The following is a 24,880-nucleotide window of genomic DNA, read 5'->3' on the forward strand; positions in this document are numbered from 1 at the left end:
CTGGGGCAGACCCAGGAAGAGCAGCAACCTGCATGATGGCCTGTTTGTGGATTTTGCAAAGCTGGGTTTTCTGGAGTACTCGAAGGAAGTCCTCAGGATTTACCCCAACTCTGTGGCAAAGAAACCCCGCCCCAGTGAGCATGTCCAGTGCCAGCTCCTCCGGCCTGAAGTTGGCCATGAATCCACCCTGCTAAACGGAAATGGAGCCCTGGTGAGCTTCCACCATGGGGTGAGCTGAAGGGTCCTACAAGCCCCATGTGAGATCCCCCAGAGACGCCCCCATAAAGAGGGACCGCAGACTCTGATGCCACTGAGAGGTCAAGCCCAGGACTTTCTCAGTGGCACACCAGAGCCTGCCCGCCTCCTTTCTCTGCCCACCTGGCAGTGTGGATGCCTGCCTTAGGAACAAGTGGGCAAAAGCAAACAGGAAATCGGAAGCACGGAGGGCCTGGCAGTTTACACAGCCCCAAATGGAATAGCCAGTCTGGCACCAGCCAGCAGGGGCTACTCAGGAAACCCCTAATGAGCACCCCGCTCCCAGCATACCGTCCTGGGGGAGGACCCCACCCGGCACTCACGCCTCAGGGGTGTCTCTAGCAAGGACTTCATAGGCTGCACGGGCCCCCAGCCGCCGGCGGAACAACGAGGTCTGTAGAGACTTCTGTAAAGAGCATGGCTCTGAACACCCAGCTCCTGCAGTTCCCACACACATCTCTATCCTTGTCCACCCTGCCTGGGGAGTGGGCTAAGGGGGAGCCTAGGGAGCCAGCCCCTCACTCCTTGGGCACCACTCCAAGGGAGAGTCCTCAAAGCGGGGAGCCCAGCCAAGGCAAGGACTGGGATGGCTGCCAACCGTGGCTCACTATGCAAGTCTTTGAAGTCTACACTTCTCTGCACCTGCACCCTCTGGGCGTTTTCCTCTTGGTGTGGGAGGACAGAGAAGGAAACCCTGGGTAGCCATGACAATACCTGTGCTACTGAAATGACCCCAAGCAGAGACAGTGTATCTGAGCTGGTCCCCAAGAGCAACCGGCTCCCCACCCCATCAAGGTCAGCTGACTCAGGGCCCACTCTGCCTGGCATCTGGGGCCAGCTCTGGCACAGCTCAGCAGGGGCTCAGGGCAGCTCACCATCAGGTAGCCACGGAACTGACTGTAGATGATGGCTGTCAGCAGGTTCATCAGAAACAAGCTTCCTGTGAAAGGAAAACACAACACCAACCTGACCTGAGGCCAGTGGAGCACAGCCTGCAGCAGCCAGTGACCAAAACCGCCCTCGGGCTCAAAGGTCTCAGCCAGCCTAGGCATGGTGGCCAGGAGCACAGGATGACCGACCACAGTCACATTCACAAGTTCCCTGCCGTCTCATAACAGGGGCCACACACAACCCCCAGACTCCTGCATCCTTGTCCATCAATGGGCTGAGGCCAAGCATTCCTAGCCATGGATAGGAAGACAGACAGGGACATCAACTACCGCATACCACCAGGGGGAAGAGTGGAGCAGGCATGCTAAGATGAAGCTGGGCTGGGGAGCAGACTGAGGTGGTGTGGGGGCACACACAGGTTCAGGATGGGAAACTGGGGTGAAGCTCTAGAGGTGGGATAGCTGAGAGGAAGAATGGGTCAGCAGTATACAGAGGGACCGTGCTGAGGAGACGACAGAGCAGCGAGGCTGTACGGGAAGTACGGGGAGATAAAGATACAGGATGGGGAACAGAGGTGAAGCCGCGGGTGGACAAGCTGAGACGAAGCTGTAAGTTGGGAGCAAGCTGAGGGAGCAGGCTGAGGGGAAATTACAGGGTGGGGACACACTGAGAGGTCAGTTGAAGGTGAAGGGCTAGGGGATGAGCTGAGGTAAAGCTATAAGGTGAAAGCAGGCTAAGGTCGAGTTAAGGGGTGTGAGGGAGAGGAAGATACAGGGTGAGGGCAGACTGAGGGAAAGTTACGGGAAGAAGCAAGCTGAGGAGTTAGAAAAGCAGAGGCCAGTTTACAGCCACTCCTGAGCATAGGGATCCTGTCACGCATGGGTGAACACCAGCCTGGTGTCTACACAGACCCACCAGCACTTACCTATCAAGGTGAAGGTTATAAAGAAGAGGGCGTAGGCCCGGTTCTTGATATATGCAGGAATCATCACTGAGAAAAAGGAAGAGTCAGAGGCTGAACACACATTGCAGCACCTGGCCCCATGTCCATCCTGACCCCACATGATCTGCCTTGACAGGGGGGCTGAGGACTGCATGTTCCACTACTGGTACCCCCTGGGATGGAAGTTCTTTGGTGGGCCTGCCTGTGACCACACCCCAAGCCACACAGCAGCTCTCCCACAGTGACTGGCTTGGGGTCAAGCTGCACAGCACTTCTGGGATGGGAATTGCAGGCTGCCCTCAGGGGAGGTCTTCAAGGTCTTAAAACCCAGGATAAGTGACACTAGCCACAGTGGCCAGGCCCCAGCAGATATCGGGACTGCAGCTTTCCACACTGGAGCAGTTGGAGGAGCTGGCGGCCCTCGACCATGGCCAGGTAAGACCTGAGATCTCTCACCCTCGATGCCCCTGAATGGCATGCACCTCACAGCAGGCCTGGGTGGTGAGAGGGAGCGTGGCCAGGCCTCAAAGAGGCCACTATAGAGGAACCACTGACCAACGCCACATCACCACAGACCACCACACACTTTCAGTTTCTCCAAGGAATAAAATGACAAGACAAAGCGAGCCAAGAAAGGAAGAAGGGACTGGAAGGGGCCAAGAACACAAAGGGCTGGAGGTAGAGAAAGGGACCCAGTATCATATCCCCAGGCTAACACCAAGGGCTCACACACTCAGGGCAAGCTCCAGAACTCAGCATCCCAACCGGCCTCCCAGGCCAGGCTCTCTGCCCCTCCCAGCTCCCACACCCCACACCTACCATCTGGGTTGTTGGAAGTCGTCAACAGCAGCAGGAGTGACATCAGTGCATGTGGAAGGTTCTGGAAATAGGCCAGCCTCTCCTTGTCCTGGGCTTCATCCTGAGAGCAGATGAGGTAGCCACCTGGACCTCTGTCCCCCAGCTGAGGTCTAAGTCAGCACCCCTGACCTGCATCTGCCCATCACGTCCCAGCAGGTTCTGAACTCAGGGCCTGCAGGCACGTAAGCAGGCTTCTGACCACAATGGCCTATCCAGAACCTCGACGGAAACACTGAGCCAGGCTAGCTGAGTGAGCATAGCAGCCCGGCAGACAAGCAACAACATGAAGGACCTGGAGCCTGACTGTCAGGTGCTGTGTGCACAGTGAGGAAGAGCCAGGGGTGGGATGGGCAAAGACCTGGTAAGTGTGGCCTCAAGGAAGCTGCCGCAGGGCAGTGGGGTGTCTCTAGGGACCCTTCCCCCACAGAAGAGACTCACTGTTCCAGAAGCAGAGGCCCTCGACCACTCATGGTGCTCCTTATCCACACAGCTGCGGCTTTCCACAGCTGTCAGCAGGGGTGGCCATGCATGGGCTCCCAGCCTTTGTCCTCCCTGACATGGAGGGCAGCAAATATGGGCAGTGTATCTGCCTCAAAGTAACCTCAACTCCAAGGGGTTGGGGATTTAGCTCAGTGGTAGAGCGCTTGCCTAGCAAGCGCAAGGCCCTGGGTTCGGTCCTCAGCTCTGGCAAAAAGAAAAAAAAAAAAATGTAACCTCAACTCCATACTCCTGAACTCTAGGATGGCCCCTGGAGCTGCCCTGTGCCTACCAAGCTGCAGACTCTAGACAGAAAATGGGTGGCAATGTCAACAGGGCAAGTGATCTACAGGAAGCAGATGGCATGCACACAGAACCAAGTTTCTCCTCCAACAACTTCCAAGGTGCCGCTGCCATCCAAAGGCCAGCTCTGCCAAGGGCCCAGCAAGCAGCCACCTGATGCAGGCTCCCCACCGCACAGGATCCGGGACAAGCATCAACCTCAGAACCCACCTGTCTCAACCACCAAACAGCACTGTCACCCGTCTGCCGCACAGGGGGCCTGACGACAGATCAGTGGTAACAGATGCCGCAAATGATGACTAGGCGTGGGGGACATGACTGTCACAAGAAGCAACAAGGATGAGAGACATGCTGGGCATGGGAGAGGCAGGGTGCTGCTACCAGAGGACCAGGCAGCCACAGCTGGGTTCAGGACATCAAACTCCTTCAAAGACACTGCTCAGCTGAGGGGCCCAGAGGACACGCCACCCCCCAAGGGCATGTGCAGGGACAGTATCAGAGGACCCAAGGTAGCCCTCTAGGGCTCACTGCGTGAGCCCAGGGAAGGTTTCATGTTGGTCAAGGAAGGGTCTAGCACCTGCATCCATTCCCAGACTGAGGCTGTGGAGCAGGGGGATGAGAGGTGTCCAAGGCAGGAGGCCCCGGCCTGGCCCATCTCCCCGCAGGCCTCTTGCAGCACCCCCACAAACCTACTCCTTCCACGAGCTGTGTAGGCTCTTCTGAGCCGTGGGCCCAAGGCAGCGGAGGGAACCCCGGCTGTAAGAACCTGGGTTCACAGCCGGCCCACCGCCAACACATGGCCACGGCCCTGATGCGGCACACAGCCTGTGAGGTGTAATGACGGTGCTGCTGCTAGGGACACCCCATGTCCCAAATGCCAGCACCATGTGGTGAGGAAGATGTGGGGAGCAAGTGGAGCAGCCACAGAGGATGCCTACAGAAGGGGCTCAGACAAGGTTAACTGCTGCGTCCTCGGCTAATACAAGCCTGGACACACCAGGCTGGACCACAGGGACATGCAGCAGGCTCTCAACCTGTTCCCCACACCAGGTTGGCAAGGTTGGAGATGGCCAAGGACATGGAATTCAGCAAGGCTCAGTCCTCACACTCTCCCAACTACAACAGAGGACAAGGACTAGGAAGGCCGTGACAGGAAGTCACCCTCAATTACACAACCCTCATCCTGCTGAGCGTAGTTCCCCTTCACGGGGCAGAAACCCAGCCTGCAGGAGGAATCTTCTGGTAGTTCCGGATACGGCACTCCAGGGGAGAGGCTTGCACATTCATTTTGAGTTGAGGCTATCATCACTGCCAGCCCCCACACTCCCTAACCCAGGCTCTGAGAAACAAGCAATCATAGTCATGGGGCAGTCACACAGAGGTCTGCAGGGTGTGGAACAGACCCAGGAACTCACTCGGCACATCACGGAGACGCCTACAAACACAGAGAAGGAGACACACTACACAAAGACACAGAAATAAAGACACAGAGAAACAGACATGGAGACACACCCAGACATGCACACAGAGACATACCCAGATACAAACATGGAGACATACCCAAGACATGCGCACAGACACACCCGTATACACACAGAAACACACTCACACATAGACGTGGAGACACACCCAGACACAGACAAATACACAGACATGCATACTTACATGTAGACACAGACACTCACAGATACGTACATGGAGAGACACCAATAGACAGGCAACACGTGCACATGCACATGTCACAAATGACTAGCGGTGGAGGACATGAATGTCACAAGAAAATGTCACAGGGTTGGAAGACCTGCAGAGCACAGGTGAGGCAGGGAACATCCACAGTCACACACTACACATCCTGAGACACCCTCAGACAAGAGTTATCTAGAGAGTCACGTAACAATGATAACAGGCACACACATACAGAGATGCTCACATGTAGTTACACCAGGTACACACGGGACCACCCTAGCACCCAAAGCTGGAAGGCACCATCTTGTCTTCTCCCACCCTGGCAGCACAGCTCCAGTATGTCACCTCAATGTCATGAGGTGACCAGCTGTGACCATACCAGCCATACCCCACAACAGATGCAGAGATGCAGGATGGCCCAGGCTGGAGGACAGTGACCTGGCTGGGACATAACACTTGCTAGATGTGAGGAGAGACACACAGAACCTAAAGCTGAGCAACCACGGCAGATGTCCCCTGTGTGGTGGACACCTCCCCATGACAACAAGTTACTAGAGTCAAAGTCTCAAGACTGCAGCTGGGCAGGGCAGGGGCCCAGAGTCAGAGGCCAGGAACTTAGCCAAGCACTGCTGGGCAGCCCTGGCTAAGGCATGGTCGGACTGAAGGGGAACCTTCAAGACACCCTCAGTGGAGAGAGAGCCTGTCATACCTGGACGTGGAGAAGGTCGCCAGCACAAGGGACAGGAGAGGACAGAGGCTTCGGTGATGGGAATGCTGGCCATGCAGAAGACAGACCCTCAAGAGGTGTCATGACCCACTTCCTGGTCTGTCACCCTCAGCCACCCTGGCTACTCCAGAACAGGCAAGCTTTGCAGGACAAGGGCTTATGAGCCCCACCTATGGCCAAGGCCATACTTACCGTCTCACCAATGGTGAACACCAGCATCCCAATGATGGTGAAGAGGCACAGGTGGATGGTCAGCAGCAGCCCGACACTGGGAGAAACGATGGTGCTCAGCCTGGGACAGCACGGGCCACACACCCGAAGAGGCGCGACCCCATCCTGCCCATGGTCTCTGGTATGGGCACAGTGCTGTCTCCTCTCCTTGGAGACACTGAGTATTTTCAGCCCTGGGACAAGGACCTGAAGCTAGGCCTACCCTGGATCCTCTGTTTGTGGTGGGACACAACCCCAGGGGCATGCCAACCAGGGACCAGGACACAGAGGACAGAGGTCACTTTCATCATTTTGTGCTGGATAGGCACGTGGCCTACCAAGGAAGGCACCAGAGGGAGGAAATGGGTGACATTTTTTTTTTTTTCTGGCAGGAACCAAGAGGGCGGAGAGAGGTCTGGAGAGTTGAAGTTCCGCAGAGCTGGACCCTGAGAGCCACAGGGCTTCCAGGCCAGCATAGCTGCACACAGTGTAAGAGGCAGCTGGACTGAAGTAGGAGGTGCAGTCAACCAATGGGAGACCCCGGAGACAAGAAAAGAGGCATCTGCTCAACTCAGCAACTGGCTGTGGGGGGTGTGAGTCTATAGCGTCTGCCCAGGTCTGCCCAGGACCCCAAACCGGTCCTGCAGGATGCTGGGCTGGGAGTACCCAGGGGGCTGCCCCAACCATACCCACACAGAAGCAGGTCTACCCTCTGGCCCCTCTGGCCGGCCGAGTTTGCAGCTTGAGGCCCCGGTGCTCACCTGGCCATTCCTGGCAGCGACCACCGTATGCATTTCAGGGTCTTCTTCATCATGGAGGAATTCTGCATCAGGAAGAAGGGACGGAGTGACCGACGCACCCGCAGGGGCTGGAAGACAAGAAGAAGCCAGCCGCTGAACCAGGACCACACACATCTTCCTTCTAGAGATCCCGGGGCCTGGAGAAGGGAGCAGTCCTTGCCGACCACTCCAGCCATCCTAGGCCTGCTGGCCACAGCGCGGACAGCTCACAGCAGTCCTTGTCGCGTGGCCTGAGATCTCCTGCCCTCTACTCACTGTCCTGAGTTCCTCTCCGTCACAGCACCTGTCACAGTGCAATAATTTATCAGCAGCCTCTCTTTCTAAGCTCCTGGTAACACAGGACAATGGCCCACCAGCACCAACACATGACAGGCTCCCAAGGGACCCTCGGGAGGACTTGGTCCCCCTAGGCTGTGCTCACACAGAAGAGCCCCAGAGCCTGGAACAAAATGAGAGGGCAACAGGAGCCACGACAACCAGAAAACTGCCCAGGGCTCTGGCCCAACCCGGATGATGCCCTGCCTGGCTCCCATGACTGAGAGATCAGCGCCCTCAGCTCCCCAGGCCACCACATACCACCCACAGTGGCAGCTAGAACCCCAGTGTTGTCCAGCCCTCTGGACACTCATCACCCTCCAGGAATCTGGACTAACCTCCAGTCACACCGGGACACAACGGCTACTTACGGTCCTGCTGGCTGTGTGGGCCTAGCAATGCCACAGACGGAGGATGAGAGAAGGTACATCCAGGTGACCATCTCCAAGGACGACAGTGAGGATCAGAACCCAGATCCCAGAGTGGAAGCAAGTATCCAGAGATAGAGGGTGCATGTGGTCACAACCACCAGTGCCCGCAGACCTTGTCACCCAACCCATCCACCAGGAGGACCTAATTGGGCAGAAGCCAAACCTGGTCTGGCAGAGCAGGTCAGGGGCCTGGCCCTCCCCATCAAGCCACCCAGCATCTGTGGGGAGGGCTTCAAGAGGGCCCTGATAGCCACAGAGGTTCTCAGTCATACAGCCGCCTAACTAGAGATGGACCTCGTGTGCCGTGACAGCCTTAGGTGAAAGAGTCCCTCAGGGAGAGGCGGCAGGCAGGAGTCCTACTAACTGGACATGATTCCTGAGAGCAGAGAATGTCGTGAAAAGAACTGAAGGATTGGAAACAAAGAGTCTAGAGGACACACGTGGACAGGTTCCCTCCAAACAGGCACAGTGTGCCCAGGTCCCAGGCCCCAGAAGTGTCTAACCAGCATATCAACTCAGTAGGTCCTACAAATACCCTGAGCCTCTGACCTCAGCTACGCATGAAGTAGCCACCAGGACATGGGTGAAGGTTCTACCTGGGGCCAATGAATGACATACCCACTCGGCAGAAATAGAGCCCAGCACAAGGTTCTACATGGCCCCTGGTGACAGATGGCACTGTGCCCTTCCCCATGTGGGACACTGATCCACCCCTGGATCATGCTCTGCCTTCCTGTCCACAGTGTCTCACCAAGCACCACCATCCTAGAGCTTGGAAATGACCCAGTGAGCAGTTCCCACTACCTCAGTATGACGAGGAACCCTCCTGCAATGTGGCTGCCAGATCCATGGCCCGCAGGAAGGATCCAGAGTCTCAGAGGACTCAGGCTCAGCTGGACAGGAAGCTGGGTATTGGCATCAGTGACCACATCTCTACCGTTCATCTTGCCATCCTGGGCCCAACTAGTCTGCAAGTACCCACTTCCAAAGGCAGAAGCTGCCAAGGACACACACTGGTCCTACCACATGGGAACCTCACTTGTCCAAAGGGCAAATAACCAACTCCAGAGGACAGCACAGGCCACTACCACTCAAGAGTGATAAGGAGGCCTCACGTCCTCCAGGGAAAACTCCAGCTGTGGGGCCAGGGGGTGACTCAGTGGAAAAGCATTTGTCCAGCATCATGCACGAGGCCCTGGAAGGAGCTGACACAACACTCCAGCTATTTAAAGAAGGAAGCAGAATTCAAGAATCCACCTCTAGGAACAGAGGTCTTGGTATCCATAACAAACCTGGCCAGCTATCAAGTCTGAGGCACAGGGACAGGGGCAGGCTGCAGAGCGACATTATAAAGACCTCTTAGGCAGCCACGGCCACTCAGTGCCTGTCCATCCCAACCTTGGCTCGGGTACTGGGTAGACTCTTTTGTATGTCACAGGAGCTTCTTTGCCTCATCTCCCTTCCTCCTGGCAGCACATAAGCATCCTTGGCGGAGGTACGGCTGGGAACTTGGCTTGCCAGGCGCAGAGACCCATGGGAAGCTTCAATGAGAAATGGTGGCTATAGGGCCATATCCCTCCTGTTCTGGGAAGGCATGGGCACCTCTTCCTCAATCAGGAAAGGAACTGCATCTTACAAGGGAGGGCAAAATCCTGTCCTGAGTGGACACAGGACGTAGAAGGTACCAAATAGCTGTGCAACTGTGCCTCCATGGTCCCCTCAGTCTCTGCTGGGTACAGGGGCAGGGACCCACCACCCACCATTCTCTCCCATCAGCTCCCTGTAGGGCCTGGGGGAGGCTTGCAGGCTGGTGGTGAGAGACAAGCTTCCCTCCTTCCCTTCACTGGCTGTCCTTACCAGGCATGACCCACCCAAAGAGCAGAGCACAAGCCAGCTCTGCAGCTGGGATTCCCCCAGGATTCCAAGCGCTGTTTCCCATCAGCCCCCTCAGCTCCACTAAGTCCTGAGCACCAGTCTTAGGCCTTCTATTCCATTCCCATTGATGTCCCCCTCTTACCATCACATGCTAATAGATCCATGAAGGCCAAACCAGCCTGCCCCTGCCTTGCTGCCCATACCACCTCCCAAGGTACCTGGGTGCTTCTGAGGAAGCATGGCACTGTGGTCAGAATGGATGAGGCTTATTAGTGCCGAGTTCAAACAGCTCTGGGTGTGAAACTAGGGGCACAGTGGTACCCTGGGATGGCTCTCTTATAAGGGTCAGTGGTCACAGCAACTCGGACCCTGCTTCCAGGTCCTCTCACCAATGGGGCATGACAGGGGAAACCTTGGCCTTCAAGTCACAGTCCCTTTCCTGCATTGGGGGAAACCAAAGCCCTCCAGGATATGGGCAGACAGACATATGACCCAGGGCTCAGCTGCACCTGCACACCACACCCACAGCACTGCCTCAGTCTCAGCATTGATGCACCACCTACCTCCTCACAAGCGAGGCTCAGTGAAACAGTCCAGTCCACCACAGATACAACCAGCACCACAAAGTAGGCCAGCAGCCACAGGTGCTGCTGTAACTGGGCCTGCCCCACCAGGTAGCCCTGCAAGAGATGGGGGAGGGTGAAGGGCAAGCCAGGCAGACATGGGCCTGCAGCCAGGCAGAGGGCATCAGTGCACACCCAAGGCCATGGGCAAAAGAGTGGGGAGTTCAACAGTCCAGTCTCTGTGCACTACTGGTGGGGAGTGAGGTGTGGGCAGGGTTCGGGAAGCATGCATTTCTGCCAAGGCTGCAAGCGACGCACTGTGCAACCTCAGAGGTGGCACTTAGCCTCTCTGGCTGGGTTCCTCATTGGTGACAGGGGTCCCCACCAGCTTCATCTATCTAAGTCACCAGTGCGTGCTGAGCAAACGGGAGAGCATCCCAAGACAGGAGGACAAGCAGGACATGCACTGGGTGGGCTTGACAGCCACTCCAGGAAGGTGATCCAGGAGGTAGGGTCCTGCCCATCCTGCCCTCTTGATGTTCCTCCATCACACCTGCCTCCAGAGGCTAAAAACCTCTGTTCTCTTTCACCTTGAGAATACACTCATGCACCAGCCACAGGCTAGTGAATGCCAAATTCTCACCAGTTAAAACCTAGAGCTGCCCATTGCATCATGGGCAAAGATAGAAAAAACGAGAAACCACCCTGAGCACACCAATCACACACACACACACACACACACACACACACACACACACACACACACCCCAGACCTTCATTCGGGTGCCAAGGCTCACCAGCAACCACACAATGATAGCTCAGAGAATCTGGACAACACCAGAAACATAGTGGGTAGACCCGCGTACCACCCATCTCACCTTCACAGAGAGGTCAACCAGGAAGACCAGCATGCAGAATGCCTCGATGGTCTCGGTCAGGCCACAGGGCGGCTGCCAGGGCTGGGAGCGGTAGCGCAAATCTGCGGTTCTTGTGAAGGATGATGGGAACTCCACAAAAGCCAAGGCCAAGATCAAGAAAATGGTGAAGCCCAGCACTCTGGAAAGGAGACAAACACTGTCAGTGGGTGAGCGTTGGGCCGGGAAGCCAACTGGGAGGTGCACTGGGGTCTTGGGAATAGAAGACCAAAGCTGGCATTTTTTGGCTGTGACCACCATGCTTGGCCAAGTAACACAGCCTTGCCCAAGACTCCGTGTCTAGGCTGACCCAGCATTCTGAGGAGGAAACCCTTACCACCTTCTGACCACAGCTGGCTCCTCTGTGGAGGAGGGACCAAGGGTCATCTCTATGTCCATGAGGATTGGGAGCATGCTTAGCCCACGACAATGTAGGGTCAGCCCAAGCCCACCAAGCAGGTCTGCACAGTCTGGTTGCACTGGGGTGCAGTCTCACCGTTGGTACAGTTTCGAGTAATACCAGCGGTAAAGCCACAACGATCCAGCATCCATGCGGTGGTAGATGGAGCGGTACTGGGAACAAAGGGCACATGAGCATGAGACAGATCTTCCCCCGATACTGGGCCACACACACAGCAAAATGAGCAGGGTCCCACCAGTGCTACACAATACAGGGAAGTGACCAGGGTCCCTGGCCAGCGCTGTGCACAAATGGGCTTTAGCACTATCCCCAAGTGCTATACACAAAGAGATCTGAGTTGGGTCTCTCCAGCACCTCACACATAGGGATGTGAGTGGGTTCACCCAGTACCGCCACACACTGGGCTTGAGCGGGGTCCCCTCAGTGGCACACACATATGGGTATGGGAGGGGTTCCCCTTAATACCACATATGTGTATGCCCTGACTGTGCCCAATACCACACATGTAGTGATCCAATCTCCACAGAGGCAGGCCTAATCCAGGTGTGCTAGAGCGAGTCTGTATCAGCAGGGGCACAAAACAGGCCCCTCACACGGACTCAGGCTTAGATCAGCACAAGCTACAGAGCTTGCCCAGTGGAGAGAGCTCCCTTAGTACAGGCTAAGGCTGTGCATGGAAGGCCAGCTCCACTCTCCAATACAACTGTATCCACCCTGCAGATGTCTACCAGACCTAGCACAGTGTGGCCCAAGGCTGGCTTCAGTACACACTAAATTAATGACACCATGATTCCAACACTAAGGAGGTGGCCTCCATCGGAGGACAAGGGACAGCCGGGTCTAGGTACCTGTCATTATGTCTATCCTATATGAAGGTCCCTGCCCCAGGACAGTAAGGAACAAAGGGACTGGGTAGACTCCTGATCAGCAGGACAGCCACTACACACCTGTATGGCATCTTCAACGAAGACCACAGCCTGGTCTATGCAGAGCTCCTGACTGGCTGCGGCATCTGCAGGCAGAGGGAACACAGCAGGTGAGCAAATGGGACAGTGCAGCCTCACCTCCACAGCATGAGCACACGCAGGAAGGAAGCCAGCTGTGGCCAGCTGCAGGCAGGGGCCCCCCAACCCCAACTCTGAAGCAGGTACCTGTCCAAGCCAGAGTGCCCAACAGGGAAAAAACATATGGCGTGGGTGGAGGACATCAGGCCCAGAGCAAAGGCAGCTCGACCCCAGGACCACCACTGCCCAGGACACAGCATGCACAAGGGCTCGGAGGCAGTAGCAACCTGCAGGACCCTGGTACCGCACTCAGGGCTCAGAGCCCGGCCCCATCTACTAACATGGAAAGAGCAGAAATGGTTGCCCTCGTCAAGTGGGTGCCAGTGGCAACCTGCTTGACTCCCGAGTGGGTGCCATGTGGTGCAGGAGCCCCTGGTGCTCAGGGAAGGGGCTGCCGTCACCACTCTGCCGTCGTCACCCTGCCACCTCCACTGGTATCACCAGTTCAGCCAGTATCTTCCACTGTGAGACGGGGTAACCTCTATCCAAGGAACACAGATTTCACACCAACATGAGCAACCACCGCTAGAACCAAAGGTACTGTCCCCACTCTTCAGCCAATACCGACAACCACAGAGCTCCCCTCCCTCCCCACCTTCAGGACCAGGTGGTCCCCAAATAGAGCCCTGAGCAGAGGAACTAGGGGACTGGACAGCCCCAACAAGTCACATCTCATCATGCTGAAAACAAAATGAGCAATGGCGTTATCTCAGCTTGCAGTTCTGGTTTTTATAAAATCCAGCCTTTTGGGACCCACAGGAGCCATGCCCTGCTAAGAACAGAGCCTCCATAAGAAAAGAACAAGAAGCCCTGAGGCCCGCACACAGCCATGGCCAGAGCCCCAGCGGCTGCCTAAACAGTGTGCCCCCCTCTGTCTCTGAAGAGCCACCTGCTCTAGTTCTTGGGGATCACGTCTAGGGTCACAGAACAGAGGTAGTAAACCCCAGACGATAACCAGAGATGTACCTCACTCCTGGCTTTACCCTGACCATGCTACAACACCTTATCAACCAGGACCTCAGTTTCCCTACATGTATGTCCGTGAGGCTTATCCTAAAGGTACCCTATTTCTCAGAGAGGCTCTGAGAGTTGTGGGTGCTGGCACTCCTGAAGGTTTCCTGGGATGGCTATGAAAAGAAGCCATATTGCTGTGTTCCCAGCATGGCAGAACCAAAAACCAACTGGCCCAATGAGAGAGGCAGCTGAGGGCATCCTGGGAGAGCCCAGAGGCCCGGCCATACCCTAGAGAGTGTAGCCTGAGTCTGGAGCCATGAACCACAAAAGCTTCTTAGATGAGAAACTAGCTGAGGCTAGTTTCATGTCCACCCAGACGAGCCATCACAGGTGTGGGTCAGCACCCCAGGGCTCTGTAACAACAGGGGCCTTTCATCAAACTTCTGGCTGTTGGTATGGAAGATTCTAGATCCTGCTACCTGAGCTCACCCAGGCATGAGGCACTTGAAGAAGCCCCTCCCACCTCAGCATCCTTCACACCCTACAGCTCTAGGAAGCATGGCATGGGTTTCTGGGGGTCCCCAATGCTTCAGGTCCACACTCCACCCCATCTTGGCACTTGGGAACCCATTCTGGCCACCCACTCCATCTCCTGTTGCCCCAGCCATGCTACACATTCTGAACTTGAACCTATCAATCCCTGGCTCTCCAGAGTCTCTAAGCCCATGCCCAGGTTGCCATCTTTGCCAGAGAATCCTCCTCTAACTTGAGGGTCCAGAGGCTACTTGTCCTGCCCTGAGCTCATCACCTTAGGTAAGCAACCACCTGTTGATACCTGTAACTCCAACCATGAGGGCCAGGGGACTTCTCCTGGGCACACAGGGTCAGAATGAGGCAAAGTGAGGGCCAATAACAGGGGCTCAGACACTGTGTCCCCCACGATACCTGTGGACAAGCCTCCCTACCTCTACTTCCTGACAGCCAGGTCTAGGCTTGCTCTGCCTCTCACTCTAGACTCTGCACAACCAATCTAGACCCCTGCCCAGCATGCTGTGTGACTCTGGGCATGCCCTTCACCTTTCTGCACAGTTTCCTCCACAACCCTTGCCAGATGAAGAGCCTCAGCTTTACAGGTAGTCCACAAAGCCTGTGAGCCCCCTCATCCTGTTTCATACCAGCCAGGAACAAGTAAAACTACTCTCTGCAACATTTGGCAGGGGTCAATCAGGTAGGCCTGATTCAGCAGGACACAACAGCAGGAACCCCTGGGGTCCTTGGGGAGGTCTGCAGCAACAGCTACCCACTCTGAGAGTCTGGTCACAGGGCAGCCAAACCCAGAGCCTGGAGACCATCTCTCACCCACAGGATGCTAGTGTGGAGATTGAAAGATGCATTTTCATGGTGAGCCCAGCCCAGGAGAGGCAAACACAAAGAGTGTTGTCTGGGTTCTCAACATCCCTAGCCAAAGCCACAGTGTTTGGACAAAGAGCCCCCTGAGTCTCTCATGCAACACTGCCCAGCCTTAAGTCTTGCCTCAACAGAGAAGACTGAATCTGCCACTTGTCCATTCTGGAGGGTCAGGACTTATAAGCATCATGACACTGCTACCTCGGACATCTGTCAGGACCCACACACCAGACTCCACAGAATCTCTCATTGGATCCCCCAAATGTGTCCCCCACACCACCAGTCCATTACTGCCCCTTTTATTGAGACTCAAGCTAAGCAACCTGCCAAAATCCCACAGCCAGCAACTGGAAGCCCCAGAAAGGTCCCCTAGATGCCCCAACATAAAGCATGTGTTCCCTGAACCACATGCCTCAACACTCAGAAGAGGAGGGTAGGGGTGAGGGGGAGGGCATGTGGTCACCTCAGCCTCTGCTTCCGCATCTCCTATTAGGGACCTCTGTGGCCTCATTATTCAATGGAAAGGCATGAGCTATGGGCAGAGAGGGACCACTGTGCCAATCTAGTCTTCCCACACAGAAGAGGAAAGGAGGTCCAGAAAGGGAAGTTTGCATGGCCAGGCCTGCACGCGCAGGGCAGTACATACATACTGGCAGTGGCCACACCAGAAGGTGGGTTGTGACCTGAGGTAGGTCAGAGGTGGGGAGGGCTCCTCTCCTCTCTCTCTCTCTCTCTCTCTTGGCCTCAGTTTCCTTACCTGGAAAACCAGAACCAGAACCCTCTGCCTCTCAGTCACTACCTAAGCCTCTGCAGATGGCTGGGAAGATGACTCCACTCTCCCTGAGTTCAGCAGTTTCCCTGACCACAGGAAGAGGAGAGAAGGAGAGAGCGAATAAGGGGTCCCCAGCACTTACGGGGACAGGGAAGGAAGCCACCCTGGCCTCGGGACACCAGCTTCAGCCCCTAGCAGGCAGAGCAAAGTCACTCCCAGCAGGGTGTTCAGCCACTTATGCCTGGGGACCCTGGGTTGGAAAACTCTTCTCTCTAAGCCTCAGTTTCCCCCAAGAGGAAGAAGTTGAAGTGATGGTGCAGTAACGTCAGCGCTTGAGAAGTGGGGGCAAGAGGATCTGGAGTTCAAAGCCAGCCTGGCTACTTGAGACCCTGTCTCAAAAAGGAGAAAAAAAAGAAGTCACTCACCAGAGCGGGCCTGGCCACCGCCTCGGTCCCTGCCCAGAAGGGGCTGCGCCTCTGCCGCCATCCCACCACCAACCCAAGCCGGATTCAGCGCTACCCGAGAGCAAGCGTTCCGGAGGAGGAGCAACCGCTCTGTGATGACGTCCAGCGACAGCCAATGAGAACGGAGGGATCGTGCTGGGAGGCGGAAGCAACAAGCCCCGCCTCCAATGGGTGGAGCTCCGCTTCCTTCCAGCAGGGAGGGGCAGAGGGGAGGGAAGCTGAGCGCCGAGGAAGTTTTTTACCAATGCAGATTACTGCCATCTCCTTCCAGCTCTAGGAATGCCAAACTCCCGGGGCTGGACCCAGGAAATCTCTCGTTTTGTTTTGGGATTTTGCTTGTTTGTTTGTTTTTTATTTCCAGGTCCTTATAACACGCCCAGCAAGCTCTCTCCCTCTAGCTACACCCAAACCCAGAAGTGTTTAAGCAAGCATTTTGCGTGACTCTGACACATGCGAGTATTGTGTACAAGAGATTGACCACAAAGGTCACGCCCTCCCCCGCCCCACGGAGCTTGAGATTTTCCTCTGAAATTAAGAAAAACTTAAATATAATTAAGGGTAAGATTTTAAACCATGAAGCTAGACATGTTGCTGCACACGCCTAGAATTCAAACACTCCAGCAGCAGAGACAAGAGGATGCCAGTTCGAGAACAGTCTGCTGCTAGCTAGTTCCAGGGCGAGGGAGGGAGGGAGGGAGACACAGACACTGCGGTCCTCTGCTGCCTGTCAGCCTTGGAGGTCAGAAGTCCAAAGGTGGGGCAGAAGTCTTCTCTATTTCTTGGGGCCTCAGAAGGCTGAAACCAATTGTGGCCACTATGCTGGGATCTTTTCAATTTTTTTCTTTTATTATTATTATTATTATTGATTGTTGTTGTTGTGTGTATGTGTGGTATATGTGTGTGTGAGATGTATTGTATATGTGTGTGTATGTGTGTGTGATGTGTGTGTATGTGTGTGTGAGATATGTGTGTGATGTATGGTATATGTGTATATGGTATGTATGTGTATGTGTGTGATGTGTGTGTATGTGTGTGTGATGTGTGTGTATGTGTGTGATGTATGGTATATATGTGTATATGGTATGTATGTGTGTGATGTGTGTGTATGTGGGTGTGATGTATATGTGTGTGATGTGTGTGTATGTGTGTGATGTATGGTATATATGTGTATATGGTATGTATGTGTGTGATGTGTGTGTATGTGGGTGTGATGTATATGTGTGTGATGTGTGTGTATGTGTGTGATGTATGGTATATATGTATGTGACGTGTGTGTATGTGTGTGATGTATGGGGTATGTGCGTATGATGTATGTGTGATGTATTGTATATGTGTGTGATGTGTGTGTATATGTGTGTGATGTGTGTGTATGTGTGTGTGATGTGTGTGTATGTGTGTGATGTATATGTGTGTGATGTATGGTGTATGTGTGTGCATGATGTGTATGTGATGTATATGTGTGTGATGTGTATCTGTGTGTGATGTATGGTATATATGTATGTGATGTGTGTGTGATATTTGTGTGTGATGTATGGTATATATGTATATATGGTATGTATGTGTGTGATGTGTGTGTATGTATGTGATGTATGGTGTATGTGTGTGTATGATGTGTGTGTGATATATTGTATATGTGTGTGATGTGTGTGATGTGTGTGTGTGTGTGTGATGTATGGTATATATGTATGTGATGTGTGTATGTATGGTGTGTGTATGATGTGTGTGTGATGTATTGTATATGTGTGTGATGTATGGTGTGTAGTTCACAGCAGCAGTATAGAGCCATTCACAATACTGTACAGGGTCATCTCACTCTCAAACCTCATTCATCTTGAGATACTGAAACGCTACCCTGTTCTCAAACTGATTTTATACTTTAATGGTATTATGCACAGATCACAGGGACCCCCAAAAGACCACCACGGAGACTGAATCCCACATGTAAAAGCAAAGAGCCTTTATTTTCAAGCTCCAGGGCTTGGTCTGTCTGTCCCAGGCAGTGGAGAGAGCAGAGAGCCCTGAGCCCAGGCAGAGTGGGATTTTTATCATAGCAGAGGTTGGGGTGAGGGGATTTCTAGGGCCCAGGACCCCGATTGGCTGACATCTGTCTAGGGGTATCTGTAAAACAAAAATAGGTATGTGCTAAACTCAGGGACATTTGGCCACCTTATCTAATGGTTGGAATGTTTGGGATATTAGGTACTTCCCCATCCCTGGGTGGATCGCTGGGTGGTGTCTGCTTATGGCTTTTCCTGGATTTGTATGTTGCCTGCCAGTAAGCCTGTCACAGAAGCTGTGTCTGGGCCCCTAGGCCTGTCATGGCAGCTGTGTGGTCAAGCTGTTTTGGGGCCCCTCCACAAATGATATTTATTTCAAAAACATCTTGCTGAGTGGCCCAGACTGGCCTCAAACTTATAATTTGCCAGCCTAGATCCAGATAATCTCTGTCTCTTTAAAATTTATTATTTATTCATGTTGATAGTGTGTGTATGTGTAATTTTTTGTTGTTGTTGTTTTTGTTTTTCCAGACAGGGTTTTTCTGTGTAGCCCTGGTTGTTCTGGAGCTCACTTTGTAGACCAGGGTGAACTCACACTCATAGAGATCTGCCTGCCTCTGCCTCCTGAGTGCTGGGATTAAAGGAGGGCACCACCACCACCTCATTGTTGGTTGTTTTTATTTTTTAGTCTTGGGGGCCCACCACCTAGCTCACAAATAATTCACACATGGAGGCTTATTCTTAATTATAAACGCCCACCTTAGCTTGGCTTGTTTCTAGCCAGCTTTTCTTAAATTATGCCATCTACCTTTTGCCTCTGGGCTTTTTCTTTTACTTACTTCTGTATATCTTACTTTCACACTTGTTCCATGGCTAGCTGTGTGGCTTTTCGGCTGGCCCCTGGTGTCCTCTCTCTTCTTTTCTTGTTCCTTCCTAGATCTTCTCTTCCCAGAGTTCTCTTCCTATTATCTCTGCCTGCCAGCCCCTCCTATCCTTTCTCTGCCTTTGCAATTGGCTGTTCAGCACTTTATTAGACCAACCAGATGGTTTGGGCAGGCAAAGTAACACAGCTTCACAGAGTTAAACAAATGCAACATAAAAGAATGCAACACATATTTGCATCATTAAACAAATATTCCACAGCATAAACAAATGTAACACATCTTAAGATAATATTCTACAACACCACCCAGCTCTTTAATTTTTTTAAACTGTCTAACCTAATGTAAGCAGGGTCGTAAAGAATAAAAGTCTTATGTAGTCCATGCTAGTGAGATGGTTCAGCAGGTGAAGGCACTTGCCCCCAAGCATGACAACCTAAATTTGATCCCCAGGACCCATATCCATGTGGAAGAAGGAGAGAACCAACTCCTGAAAATTATCTTTTGACCTCTACACACACACACACACACACACACAGACACACACACACGGCACACATGTGCACACACGTGCACACAAAATAAATCTAGTACAGTTTTAGAGATCAAATTTTCTGGGGCCTGGAGAGATGGCTGGGTGGCTAAGAACATTTGTTCTTTCAGATCCAAGCATCCACCTGTGCGTTCACAACCATTTGTAACTCCAGTTCCAAGGGATCCAACACCCTTCTCTGATCTGAAGGCACCAGGCATGTGGTGCACACACATGCAGGCAAAACACTCAGACACAGAAAATAAAATAAAGTTTAAAGATGAGACCATCCTTAGATAGGACGGACCAATGAAACTGAAAGAAAATATTGACATCAACAAGAGGCTGGACTGTAGTTCGGCGGTAGAGCATTTGCCCAGCATGAATAAGCCCCAACACACACACACACCTGGAGACAGCCCTACCTCATTAGAATACACACATGTAAAACAGATGCAAATGAACTCCACAGAACCCATCAGCCAGCAGACATCAGAGGATCAGTTCTAGAAGGCAGGGCTATGGTTACCCCAGGGCAGGTGGAAAGAAACCATGATTTCAAGGTTATTCGTTTGCTTTGGTTTGTTTAAACAAAAGTTAAATTTTTATTTATGATTTGTTTGGTTTAAGACAGGTCTCCATAGCTCAAGCTGCCCTCAAACTCACTGTGTGTCTAGTTCTCCCTACACTGAACCTCCTGCCTCCACCTCTGAAGTGCTGGGATCACAGGTGTGTACCACCACACCTAGTTTCTTCAGTGCTGGGGGTGGAACCCGGGACTTAGTACATGCTGGGCAAGTACTGTACCCACTGAGCACCTCCCCAGCCCTAATTTTTTTTTTTTTTTGAGGAAAAAGAAATTAGTTTATGTAGCCTCAGGGAAATGTCTATTGCAACTAAAGAACTTCCTAGATACTTCCAGAACTTCCAGAGGATCGAATGGCAAAGGGCTGCCATTAAGTAGTCAGTCTCCTTTGGAGGTAGGCAGGGCTCACAGAGGGGACTTGTCACAAATGGGATACAGAAATAAACCACAAGAACAGTATAGCACCAGAAGAGGGCTCTGAGTCTCAGACACAGCGTGACCTACTCCTAGCTCAGCCAGAATGTCCCTGGTGTGCAGACAGGTAGCATCCAGGAAGTCAATCATGGAGTTCTCACAGGTGGTAGCAGGTTCCGAGCAGCCCTGCCATCGTGGGGACTTGACTCTGCTAGCCATGGCTTAGGACACAGCATCAGTGAGCAGTGCTGGCCACAGGGTTTGGCCTATTCCCTGGATGCCCAGTGGTGCCCTAAAACACAATTTAATTCTGACACCATTTGCCTAGAGCTAGCATAGACTCCACAGTCACACACTCTAACACTCACATGCTAAGAGCAAGCCTCCCTAGACTTCAAGGCAATTAATTATAAACAGAGGTGCCTACTACCCACTCTCAAGTTAAAAAAAAAAAAAAAAGCCAGAATGGCTCACAGAATTTTACTACTGCGGGTTTAAGTCATTTAACCACATGTACGTGGGGGCAGGGGTGGGGGGTTGGGGGGGTGGTATAGGTGCACCCAAGTGCAATGCCTGAGGAGGCCAGGAGAGGGCACCAGGTCATCAGAGAAGAACATCAGATCCTCTCAGCCTGGAGTTACACTAGTGAGCCCCCTGATGTGGGTGCTGGGAACTGAACTCAGGTCCTCTGCAAGAGCAGGAAGTGCTCCTAACCACTGAGCCATCTCTCCAACTCTTACCATTGGTTATTATAAAGTACAGGGCTCTGGCATAGCTCAAAGGAAGAGGCCCATCATAAGACAAGGTCTGACAGGGGGCTGTACTTTCTCAAGGTGCGTCACCTTCTTGATGCTTCCAAGACAGGTGGTGGTGGCGCACACCTTTAATCCCAGCACTCGGGAGGCAGAGGTAGATGGATCTGTGTGAGTTGGAGGCCAGCCTGGGCTACAGAGTGAGTTCCAGGACAGGCACCAAAGCTACACAGAGAAACCCTGTCTCAAAAAACCCAAAAAAGAGCAGCCCTGAATCTACCTCTTGGATCCCTTTTAAGGGGTAAAATCAAGAGCAGTTTTACAGAAGGGAGACAATGGGCAATAAGGAAATATTTTTAAAAGTCTTTTTAAAAAAAATTATGTGGTTTACCCACCATGTGATTAGGGAAGGGTCAGGAAGGGTCAGGGTAGTCTCAAAAACAAATCCAGGTCATGGGTTGTGGAAGGTCAGATTTCAGGAACAGAGAACAGAGCATCTCAGTTCTCACAGTAAATAAGCACTTATTTTTTAAAATACAGCGGAATTGATCCTGCTTTCAAAATGGAGTCAGGCAGGTTCCTCAATGTAGCCCTGCCTGGCTAACCTAGAACTTGCTCTGTAGACCAGGCTGGCCTGGAGCTCAGAGATCCACCTGCCTCTGCTCCCCAAGTGCTGGGATAAAGTGTGCATCACCACACCCAGCCCGTGAACACATTTCTAACATGGAAGTTCTTGGGAGTTGTCTGATCTGTGTTACTATAAATGAGTGAGGCTGAGTAAATAAAAAGGTTTCACTGGGCACAGAGGCATACAGTGCAAGCACTCTGGAGGCAGAGGCAGGGGAATTGCTCATCCACACTGGAGGCCAAGGGGCCTGTCACTCCTGGGTGCGGATAAGGAAACTGAGGCTGGAGGGTCTCTACGAGGTTCCCTCCCAAGGCTGGATCATTCAGTGGACTGGAACAGTGTCCCACAACAGCCCCAGCCTGCCTCCCACTCAGTCCACAACCACAAGCACAGCAGGTGAGCTGCCCACAGCTCAACCAGAAAGGCTGTCCAGAGCCACCACAGCAGGGTCCTTCCTGGTGTCAGTGTGCAGGACCAGATGAGGCATTCAGACAGCCAGAACCAGGAGTTTGGGGTGCAGATAAGAAAGGGGGCCTTGCTGGAAACTCCCTTCCCTGCCCCCAGGCATGCAAACAGATGAGATTCACATTGGGATCCAGTCCCTGACCCCCCACCCCGGGGGCACCACACAGTGCACCCTGTCACACCCACTGCACACAGTTGGCACCACCCTGAGGTGCTTTTGTGGTCTTGGATCCTGCAGTAAAGAGAAACAACCTCTTGGTGGAGACACTGGCTTGGACTCAGGCCCTCAGACATGCCTACCTCCCAGAGTCACTGCAAGAGTCTTGCCCAGCCAGTGCTATAGGCTTCTCTCCCAAGATCCCTGGAGACCGTGCCAAATGAGGCTCTAAGTCAGAAACACGCCCTCAGGCTCCCAACACTGTTGGGATGTTACTAGGAGTGTGCCCACCACCTCAGTGCCCCTGGGCTACACGGATGGCCTGAGCAGCTAGCATGTACCTACATGGATTTGAATAGGTAGCTTTCTGGATTTTGTTCCTTCACTCACTTACAAGTGCATTTATGGAGCATCTACTACACACCAAGAACTCTCCCTACACACTGTTGAATAATGCTTCAAGCGGAGCAGAACAGTGTCAAGTGTTTCTAAAAACATTTGGGAGAAAGAACACATCTCCACTTGTTGTCAAGTGGACAAGGGATGGGCCTTTACCACCCCCAGCCTGATACCATGTGGGCCCTCAGGTCCACATCCATTGACTGGGGATCATTGTGATAGAGGCCTTGGTCTCCGAGTCTGTCCTCCTTCCCTTCACATCCAGCTTGGGGCAAACAGTAACAAGGAGGTCTAAAATCATACTCTCAAGCCACATTTCGGTACAAGCCAGTAATCCCAGCACTCTGGAGGCTGAGGCAGGAGGATTACCATGAGTTCTAGGCATGGTCTACAGACCAAGCCTCTGTATCAAAGAAACAAAACAGAGGCCAGGGATGGAGTTGTTAGAGTGCTTAGCTAACATGCATGGCACCGTGGCTTCTGTTCCCCAAACCACATAAACCAGGTATGGAGTGCACACCTGTAATCCCTGTGCTAGGAGGTGGAGGCAGGAGGATCAGGAGTTCCAGGTCACCCTCAGCCAAGCTGGACTTCATGAGATCTACCTCAAAAACAAAACAAACACATTCCCTTCTCTACTGCCTGTCTCACTTGAGCCTTTAAGCACCCCTATAAGCTGCCAGAGTCTGCTGCATTTGGGGAGACCGAGACCCAAATGTCCCCACGCTTCACATAGAGTGGGGGCTCAGCAGACACACAGCCTAGCCTATGCCTGGGGAGAGCGTGTAGGCTGGGCACAGAACCAAACGCAGGCTGTTGCTGAGCAATCCCTAAGCCAAGGACTGACCCTTGCCCCTGGGGACTGCCCCCTGGGAAAGCCAAAGCCTTCCCAGGCCAGGCTTGGGTGCTGCTTGCTATTTTGGGCTCCTTTACCCTTGACACTAGCAATGGGGATCTGGGGAGACACCCAAATGGCTTGTTTTATTGGGAACTCGCTGATGTGGTGGCAGCTGAGGGGAAACTGAAGGGTCAGGAGTCTCCAGGGTGGGGGCAGGAGTGTCCTGGGCTGCAAGCAAGCCCTGAGAGGACACTGAAGGAGACATGGGAAAAGTAGGCATGTTAGGCTGTCTTGGAAGCTGATGGGGGGAGTGTTATAAAAAACGGCAGCCTTGGCAGGTTTGAGCCAAGGTGAAAAGACAGAGAAAGTTTTATTATTAAAGAGGGAGAGGGGAGGGAGGGAGGGACGGAGAAAGAGAGAGAGAGAGAGAGAGAGGTATTCACAGCCTCATGGAAGGAGAGAGAGGGAGAGAGGAAGGAAGAGAGAGAAGGGAAAGGGGTTTTCTCTTAAAGGGGACTTTACGTAAGATGACATCAGGACACTGGGCCGGTCCCCAAGAGGCAGGCCAGAATGCTAACAGGGAGAGGGTCTGTATCCTCAAGCCAGACCCCCTCCTTTCAGACAAGCACCGCCTTAGGTCAGAAGTCCTGCACACAGTGGGCCGCCAGTGGTTGGGGCAGAGGGGAGCAGGGAACTGTGGCTGGCTTGGCCCCAGAGCTGTGTGTTCCTGACTACCTCATGGGTACTGGCACAGGGTGAGCATGCCAGGAACTGTGGAGGAGACAGAGACCCCTGAGAAAAGTCTGCACTTGAGACCATCGCCTAGAGCAGTGGTTCCCCACCTTCCTAATGCTGTGACCCTTTAACACAGCTCCTCATGCTCTGGTGACCCCCAACCACA

General features: G+C 53.2%; 1 protein-coding gene across 2 annotated transcripts in view; it reads right to left on the reverse strand.

The window, feature by feature from the left end:
- Nucleotides 1–16,401, reverse strand: part of Tpcn2 (two pore segment channel 2) — a 30,137-nt gene extending 13,736 nt beyond the window's left edge. Inside the window, exons 1-12 of one of the 2 annotated variants that reach the window (XM_036200319.1) lie at nucleotides 16,292–16,401; nucleotides 12,617–12,681; nucleotides 11,745–11,821; nucleotides 11,213–11,390; nucleotides 10,335–10,451; nucleotides 7,112–7,218; nucleotides 6,333–6,408; nucleotides 2,909–3,008; nucleotides 2,072–2,137; nucleotides 1,131–1,195; nucleotides 579–661; nucleotides 29–110 (exon numbers count right to left, since the gene is read on the reverse strand). In XM_036200319.1, the coding sequence (XP_036056212.1) occupies nucleotides 29–110; nucleotides 579–661; nucleotides 1,131–1,195; nucleotides 2,072–2,137; nucleotides 2,909–3,008; nucleotides 6,333–6,408; nucleotides 7,112–7,218; nucleotides 10,335–10,451; nucleotides 11,213–11,390; nucleotides 11,745–11,821; nucleotides 12,617–12,681; nucleotides 16,292–16,352 (1,077 nt within the window). In that variant the 5' untranslated portion in view covers nucleotides 16,353–16,401. Of the gene's footprint in view, nucleotides 1–28; nucleotides 111–578; nucleotides 662–1,130; nucleotides 1,196–2,071; nucleotides 2,138–2,908; nucleotides 3,009–6,332; nucleotides 6,409–7,111; nucleotides 7,590–7,836; nucleotides 7,981–10,334; nucleotides 10,452–11,212; nucleotides 11,391–11,744; nucleotides 11,822–12,616; nucleotides 12,682–16,291 lie in introns of those variants that run through there. The other variant, XM_036200325.1, reaches the window with a different exon arrangement.
- Between the last annotated feature and the right edge of the window lie 8,479 nt (nucleotides 16,402–24,880).

This window comes from Onychomys torridus, chromosome 1 (genome assembly GCF_903995425.1).
Source record: "Onychomys torridus chromosome 1, mOncTor1.1, whole genome shotgun sequence".
In the NCBI taxonomy this organism is placed as follows: Eukaryota; Metazoa; Chordata; class Mammalia; order Rodentia; family Cricetidae; genus Onychomys; species Onychomys torridus.